The 9193-nt window shown below is 43.3% G+C and overlaps 1 protein-coding gene across 1 annotated transcript; it reads right to left on the bottom strand.

The window, feature by feature from the left end:
- Positions 1 to 3812: 3812 nt before the first annotated feature.
- On the bottom strand, positions 3813 to 4466 carry LOC140827242 (uncharacterized). The gene has a single exon (XM_073189877.1). The coding sequence runs from the start codon at positions 4464 to 4466 to the stop codon at positions 3813 to 3815; it is 654 nt and encodes a 217-aa protein (XP_073045978.1).
- Between the last annotated feature and the right edge of the window lie 4727 nt (positions 4467 to 9193).

Genomic DNA, 9193 nt, shown 5'->3' with positions numbered 1-9193 from the left:
CACCGAACTTTGACTAGCTTAGTCACTTTGTTCCGGAGTCTGCGCTCCTGTCTGTCGAGAATTTGAGTCGGTCTTTCCTCATAAGACAAATCTGGAGCAAGCTGCAAAGGCTTATAACTCAGAACATGCGAAGGATTAGCTAGGTTTTTCCTCAGCATCGAGACATGGAACACATTGTGCACCCTGGCCAGATTCGGCGGAAGGGCAACACGATAGGCTAGTGTCCCAACTCTGTCCAAAATCTCGAACGGTCCAATAAACCTTGGACTCAACTTGCCTCTTTTCCCAAATCTCGTAACACCCTTCATGGGTGCTATCTTGACGAAAACGTGATCCCCAACGGCAAACTCGAGATCTCTTCTTCTCTTATCGGCATAGCTCTTCTGACGGCTTTGGGCGGTCTTCATTCTGTCACGAATCTTGACCACCACTTCTGCAGTCTGCTGAACTATCTCTGGGCCTAGATCCGTTCTCTCACCAACTTCATCCCAATGAACTGGCGAACTGCACTTCCGACCATACAACGCTTCATAGGGAGCCATACCAATGGATGCTTGGAAACTGTTGTTGTATGTGAACTCTACTAGAGGTAGCTTAGACTCCCAAGTTCCCTGAAAATCAATCATGCAAGCTCTTAGCAAGTCTTCCAAAATCTGAATCACTCGCTCAGACTGACCATCTGTCTGCGGGTGAAAAGCTGTACTGAACAGTAACTTCGTCCCCATAGCTGCATGCAAGCTCTTCCAGAAGGACGATGTAAACCTCGGATCCCTGTCGGACACAATAGAGACTGGGAAACCATGCAAACGGACTATCTCCCGGATATAAAGCTCCGCATACTGCGTCATGGAGAAAGTCGTCTTCACTGGCAGAAAATGCGCTGACTTAGTGAGTCGATCCACTATAACCCAAATAGAATTAGACCCTTTAACTGACTTAGGTAACCCAACGATGAAATCCATAGTGATGTTCTCCCATTTCCACTCTGGGATAGGGAGTGGCTTAAGCATACCTGCTAGCCTCTGATGCTCTGCCTTCACCTGCTGACAAGTGAGGCACTCAGATAAAAATCTGCGGATGTCTCTCTTCATCCCTGGCCACCAATACAAAATCTGCAGGTCTTTGTACATCTTGGTACCTCCTGGGTGAATAGAATTCGGAGATGCGTGTGCCTCTGTCAGAATATCTTGTCTGATCGAATCAACACTAGGCACCCACATTCTGTCTCTGTATCTCACGATACCATCTGACACTGTGTACAAAACACTGCCCTTAGCTTCATCCTTCAGTCTCCATTTCTGTAGTTGCTCATCTGAAGACTGTCCTGCTCGAATGCGGTCTAGTAAATCAGATTTGACTGTCAGATTAGACAGTCTAGGAGCTCTGCCCTTACGATAAATCTCTAGACCAAACCTCTGAATCTCAGACTGAAGTGGTCTCTGAACTGACAATTGTGCTATGACTGCCACCTTTCTGCTCAAAGCGTCTGCCACGACGTTAGCTTTTCCCGGGTGGTAGCTAATCTCGCAATCATAGTCCTTGGCAAGTTTTAACCACCGTCTCTGTCTCATATTCAGCTCCTTCTGCGTGAAGAAATATTTGAGACTTTTGTGATCGGTGAAAATATGACACTTCTCGCCGTATAAGTAATGTCTCCAAATCTTCAATGCAAAGACAACGGCTGCTAATTCCAAATCGTGATTCGGGTAGTTCTTCTCATGCACCTTTAACTGTCTGGAAGCATAAGCTATAACTCGACCCTGTTGCATCAACACTGCTCCTAAACCGAGCTTAGATGCATCGGTGTATAACACATAATCTCCTTGCCCTGATGGCATGGCTAACACCGGTGCGGAAACAAGAGCTTGCTTCAAGGTGTCAAAGCTCTTCTGACATTCATCACTCCACGTAAATTTAGCATTCTTCTTGGTTAGTGAAGTGAGTGGCACTGCTATAGACGAAAACCCCTGAATAAACTTACGGTAGTAGCCTGCTAAGCCCAAAAAGCTGCGGATCTCGGACGCATTCTTTGGCTCTACCCATTCCTTGACAGCTGCCACTTTGGCTGGATCCACTTCAATCCCTCTACTAGACACTATATGCCCCATAAACGCGACTTTCTGCAACCAAAACTCGCACTTACTGAATTTTGCATACAACTTACGGCTCTGCAAAGTCTGCAAAACTGTCCTCAAGTGCTGGTCGTGCTCCTCATGGCTCTTCGAGTATATGAGAATATCGTCAATGAACACTATGACGAACTGATCGAGGAACGGTTGAAATACTCGGTTCATGAGATCCATGAAAATAGCTGGAGCATTGGTCAATCCAAACGGCATCACTAAGAACTCGTAATGCCCGTATCTGGTCCTGAAAGCTGTCTTATGCACATCTGCATCCTTTACTCTCAGTTGGTGATACCCTGATCGAAGATCGATTTTGGAGAACACGGTAGCTCCCTGCAACTGGTCGAACAAATCTTCGATTCGTGGCAACGGATACTTATTCTTGATCGTTACCTTGTTCAGCTCACGGTAATCGATGCACAGTCTCATGCTCCCATCTTTCTTTTTCACAAAGAATACTGGTGCGCCCCATGGTGAGAAACTCGGGCGGATAAACTCCTTGTCTAAGAGCTCCTGAATCTGCTGTTTAAGTTCTAACATCTCTGCTGGAGCTAATCTGTACGGTGCCTTAGAGATCGGCACTGTACCAGGCATGAGATCGATGGCAAACTCCACCTCTCTAACTGGTGGAAGGCCTGTGACGTCGTCTGGGAAGACGTCTGGAAATTCTCTGGCTACTGGCACTTCTAAAATAGAAGGAGTGGGCACGTCAGGCGCTGCTATAACACTGGCCAAGAAAGCCTGACATCCCTTTGAAATTAATTTCCTCGCCTGCATGCACGAAATCATACGAGGGAAACTCCTCCATCTAGCTGGCTCGAATAAAAATTGCTCCATACCGAGCGGTCTGACCAATACCGACCTCTTCTGAAAATCGATTAGAACTCGGTTCTTAGTCAGCCAGTCCATGCCCAAAATGATATCGAACTCTGGCATCGGCAATACGATCAAATCTGCATACACTAGGTGGCCCTGCAGTTCTAGATCGATATCCCTGATCACACTGGTAGCTAACAACTCTTCCCTTGATGGGATTGTCACTGAGAAGTTCAAGTCTAGGCCGATGGACTTGATGTCCCGGTGATTAGCGAAGGTCTCTGATATAAAGGAGTGAGTGGCTCCTGAATCTATCAGTGCAGTTGTAGCTAATCTCTTTATGAAAATGTTCCCTGAGATGCGTTAGCACAACACAACTTATATCCAAAATACTAACATTAACCTTACGCATAATAAAATTCGATGTCCTATGCCATTCAAAAATAATGCTAACAAGATAGTAACCCAAATATACTCAAACAATACTAGCATCCTAAAAATCCCCAAATAAAATTCACCTGCAAGGCAAAGTAATACTGAGCTTAGGTAGGAAAGTTTACCGGTCAGTAAAGTAGTGTCCGGATCCGCTTCCTGAGCGTGCATGGCGAATACCCGGCCTTGAGTTGGCTGCTTCCACTGCGGGCACTCCTTTAGCATGTGGTCGGTAGCACCACACTTAAAGCACTTGCCTGACCCATACAAGCATGGTCCTGGATGCTGGCGGTTACACTTCTGACAAACAGGGAAATTACCGGGCTTCTGCGGCGCCCCCTGCTGTTGGATAGGACCCTTGCCCTTAGGTGGTCCTTGGTATGGTTTCTTTCCAGGCTGCCCCTGGTAGGGCTTCTTAAATGGTGGTCGCTGCTGATACTACTGGTGTTGCTGTGGTGCCTGAAAGGGCCTCTTGCCCAGTCGATCCTTCTCAATCTCTTTCATATCCTGCTCCGCCTCCAATGCCCTCGCTACGGCGACCTCATAGGTCATAGGCCCTACCACCTTCACATCACGGCGCAAGATCGGCCGCATTCCAAGGAGAAAGTGTCTCACCTTGGCCTGAACATCATTAGCGATTAAGGGCATAAATTGGCAACCCTTCTCAAACTTCTGCACATAATCAGCTACGCTGCTATCTCCCTGTCGTAGCGTCATGAACTCCCCAATCAATTTCGTAGGCACTTCCTCAGTGAAGTACTTGGAGTAAAACACCTCTTTGAACCCATTCCACGTGAGAGTCTGTAGGTTAACTATCACTGATGCGCTCTCCCACCAAACTCTTGCACTCCCATGAAGTAGAAAGATAGCGCACCTCACTCGATCAGCATCCTGCAACTCCATAAAATCGAAAATTACCTCGATGGATTTAACCCATCCCTCTGCTATCAATGGGTCCGTCGTCCCTGAGAATTTATCTGGGTGCATCCTGCTGAACCTCTCGTAGACAGCCTCAGCTCTGGGTCTCGCCCCTGCATCAGCCACTGTCTGGTTACCCATAAACTGGGCAAAGAACTGAGTCATTCCAGCCATCATCTGGGCCTACATGTCGGGTGGTGGAGGTGGTGGAGGATTGGCCCTCTCCTCGACTCGAGGCTCTCTGTCCTCCTCCCTATCTTCCCGGTTAATTTCACTTCTAGGAGGCATACTGTTCCAATAATTACCCAACACGTAAACCCAACATGTATGATCGTGATATACATAACATATGATGCACGTACTGAACTTAAAACATGGGCATGCTGAAATCGTAACTCAATGCATACTACAAAACATAAATCTTGAAACTTTAAAACTTACAGACTTGAGGTGTGACCTTGTGAGCTTCTTGCGACTGGCAGTAGGCGTAACCCTTTACAAGAACCTGGCTCTGATACCAACTGTAACGTACCGTACTTTTACTACTTGAAATTTGCGGAAAAATTAAAATTTTATTAAATAAAAACATCCATACGGTCGTCACCCAACATTCATAAAATATTTTTAAAATAATCCATCACCAATTAAAAAGTTGCTAAAAGAACGCTGTCTCAAAACATCTCACATTCAAATCATAAAAATTCAGAGTATTTAAAACTGTGCTTAAAAACATAAACTTGCGGTCCTCGGGTTTAGCCTGCCGCTCAGCCCAAGCCTGCCCCTTGGTCGCCACCTCCTGTCTCCTGTTCATCGTACTCACCTGCATCGATCAAGTCTAGTGAGTCTAAAGACTCAACACGTATAAACTGGAAATAACGAGTACTACATAATAAAATCGCATGCATCTTTAATATAGGACATACATAACTTTAAATTGAACTTGCATAAACTTAAACTTGGAATAAGCTTGAACTTGAACATACATACTACGACGTGCCATGATCATAAACTTTTCTTAAACATGCTATCATACTTCACATACTTGGCTGCATAATTTTACGTAGAGGATGTTTCAAAGCAAGTGACCCTTAACATGATAAACGCCTGATCAGACACACCACAGTACTGGGCTGACAGGGACGTAACCACTGCCGCATACATAAGATCCCTGTTCATAATTTAACAGGCCAGTTGATCCACGTTCATAATTTAACGCTTCACAACCACGATCTAACCCGTTCATAATTTAACGGGCGGATTGGTCCCCGTTCATGATTTAACGCTTTCCAATCCTAACTTTCTTTGGTCACAAGACAATTAGCATACCTCGAAACTTAAAACATTTTCTATTGCACGTCATTCATACTTACTTGGCGTTGAGGGATTCGTTGGACTTCGACTGGGGCCGTCGCTGCGACATACTAACATGAATTTCATACTTAACTTGCATAGCTTAGACGTAGAAAAATTATACTTACTCTCAAGCTCGATCATATCTTAGGACCTTCTATAACTTCCCATGACATGACCTTACTAATCCTTGCTCTAAACCATGGCATCAAACCTTGAAACCAAAAATAATATTTTTCCCAAACAGTGTGTACACGGACCCCTAACCCGGGTCCGTGTACAGGTCGGTCTACCTACGGTGAAGGATGTACTCGGAAAGAAAAAGGGGCACGGACCCCGTGCCTGCCTCCGTGTAAGGGTCCGTGTCCACTCGCAACTTTGACACTTGTGAGAAAGTGAAGGCACGGACCCCGTGCCAGGGTCCGGGTAAAGGTCCGTGTATCTGCGCAAATTTGACACTCACGAGAAAACAAATGCACGGACCCCGTGTCAGGGTCCGTGGCAAGGTCCGTGTGGCTACTGTCGGTCGAAACTTACGAGATTCTGAACATGTTTTTGCTTAGTCTTCTAGACTCGATTCCTCGGACTATGAACGTCACCACGAGACACTTCTTAGAACACTAAGGTATTATACCAAACCCAAGTGCATAAACATCACCCCGAGGGTAACAATTCACAACCAACGACACAACAACGAATTGGACATCAATGATTGTTCCTACGACTCTAGAACCATCTTAGTGCCTATCGACACGAAACAAAACATCGATGACCATTCCAACATCATAACCAAAGTACCTATGTGCAGCGGCGATCACCCGTCGAGCCCCAACGAAGCCTACAACGTAAAACTTCAAGAAACACATCAATAACACATTTTCTGAAAATTACAGTTTGAGCAGTCTCACGAAAAACATCATAACTCACTCATTTTTCGTCCAAAAATCTCGAGTTTTATGTCAAATCGAAGGCATCGAAAAGTTCTACATTTTTCTAGTTGAAAGTTTTCTCAAAATATGAACAGAAAAATCGCAGTATTTGAAAAGACAGCAAAAACGAGTTTTAGATCTAAAACTTTTCCTTCGAAATTGATCCGATCTATGATCCGCTCAAACTACTAACATCACACATAACTTTTACGCATAAAAACAACGCAATACAATATATGACTTGATCGACACAGCAAGAACAGAATATACGTGCCTTTTTTATATTAAACGTTACCGAACCGGCGATATCGAAGCGGGGTTGAAAGCGAGGTTGATCCGGGACGATCGTGGCGCTAAAACTTGCGATAAAAACTCACGAAACTTGCTGGGATCGTGAAGGGGATGGGGCGGCTGCTGTAGGGAAGGAGAATCCCTAGGTTTTCTTCTCTCAAAATAATAAAAACTGAATGATAGAGTGTGTGTGTGTGTTTAGGCGTTACAGGTGTGTGTAAAAGCGTGTAATGTGTGTGTGAGGCGTGTGTTTTAGTGTAATTAGGAGACTGAATTTTAGTTTACTAAAATAATTGTCTACTAATTAAAACACTAACTCACAATTAACTTTTAAATAAAATTCTTTAATTAAAATATAACACACACCATGCTAGATTTTAAAAGTTTTAAACTCTTAAAATTGATAAATACATGATTTAGACTTGAAATGCTAAAATTCAATAAATTAATTGAAAATGCCCTCAAACTCAACTAAAATAAGATACCATCTTTAAATTGCCAAAAATCGTCCCCGGGTCTTTTCCTCAATCCCGCCTCGAATGATCGCCTGAAACATGAAACTCGAAAGACATTTTAACGTGCATCACATAAACGTAGATACTTTAAAATAATGCATTTAAATGAATTATGCATGACTAAACTCCTTTAAAATAAATTAAATGCTTTACTAATTTAAATTTGTGCATGGGTTTTACGTGTACGAAATTGGGCTCTACACGACGGCTGTCGGACATTAGTGACAGGATTACCCATCCAATGTGCCTAGGCCTCATCATCATCATTTACATATATGTCTTATGAATTTACATATATTTCGATAGCCACAACTAATTCTCATCATTCAAAATATCAACATTTTCATCACTTATAAAAATCATGTACATATGCAATTGTCTTTAAATACAAGCAGGCAACGTATATTTTAATAAAATATTAAAAGTCGTGAACATGATGCATAAACATTAAAATATAGTAACGTTGTGCTCAGTGCGCTGCCAGGACCAAAATCATATCCCGGGTGCAAAATGACCATTTTGCCCCTGGAAAATCCAAAATTACCATTTTTCCCCTGGACCTTTAAAATTTGACTCGAAGCTTACCAAACTCCTTAAAATGTTCCAAAACATATTTATACGCATTCTTAGACGTGAACTCGAGCCCAATATCAGACTTATTCCATTCGGTTTAAAAATTAGACCGGAGTCCCGGTTTTAACTTGAATCGAACCGAAACTTCCCCAAATTTTTCCAAACTTTTTAACACACCTAATAAACATCTAAAAGGCTCTAAAAACCTCCAAACCAGACCTCTAAGCCCTCTCGTCCCTAGCTCACGCCCAAGCAACTCAGCCACAAGCCAGCCCACCTAAGACAAAGGCTATACTCTACTAAACCCCACTAGAATCACAGCTACAGCACAATGCACGCTAGACATCACAATCGGTCGCTAGACTACAAGGAACCCAACTCGCGGCCACTTCCTACTCCTCGATCAACCGTGCTTGTGGTTGGCTCCAGCATGTGCTAAGCCCTTCCAAGCCGTGTCTCAGACCCACTAGGGTCTGGTCTAAGGCTCGGCTAGGTCCCTGTGTGGCTAGCTGACCCCTGCACTCTAATTATCCCAAGAACCGAGCCACCCCATTGAAACATTACTCTCGGCCCTTCCACCTGCAGCGATCAGCAACGGTTCTAAAACAAAAAAACCTTTTGACACCAATTACAGCCCTTAGAATCGAGAACTAGCTGCCCTTGCACGAAAATACAGAAAAAAAACGTGAACAACAAAAATGGATTGCAAGAAAAACACATGAAACCCGAAATCTCTTATGTACATGATTGGATTGAAAATTTTAGAGCAAGAAACCCATTCAACAGCATATAAAACGAGTGTGATGCAAAAAAAAGTATACAATCCGTGCCTTTGATGTTATAGACGCGAGGATATCGAAGAACGAGTGCCGGAGAATTTCTTTTGCAAGAATTTGTTAAGGCTGAAGCTTCCTTGAGGAAATTTTTGCTGAAACCAAGAGAAAAATCTGAAATGAAGGGGTGTCAGCTGGTGGGGTGGATAATATTAGGTTTATTGTAAATTAGTTATTTTTTAAATAGCTGACAAATAAACTAATGGGCCCTAAATTGCTAATTAAAAGTTTAAAAAAATTTTTAAGCCCAACAAGCTTAAAATTATGCCCATTAAGTCCAAACATATCCCCGAAAAATATTTCGTGTTGGTAAGTTCTTCAAAATATTAGCCGAACACTCAAAAAGTCCCCCGATTCGATAAAATTTGAGTACAGCTGAAAAATATGCACTGACATGTAAAAATAACCAA

The sequence above is a fragment of the Primulina eburnea genome, chromosome 3 (assembly GCF_022965805.1).
Source record: "Primulina eburnea isolate SZY01 chromosome 3, ASM2296580v1, whole genome shotgun sequence".
Lineage (NCBI taxonomy): Eukaryota > Viridiplantae > Streptophyta > Magnoliopsida > Lamiales > Gesneriaceae > Primulina > Primulina eburnea.
This window is presented reverse-complemented; position numbering and strand designations above follow the sequence as displayed.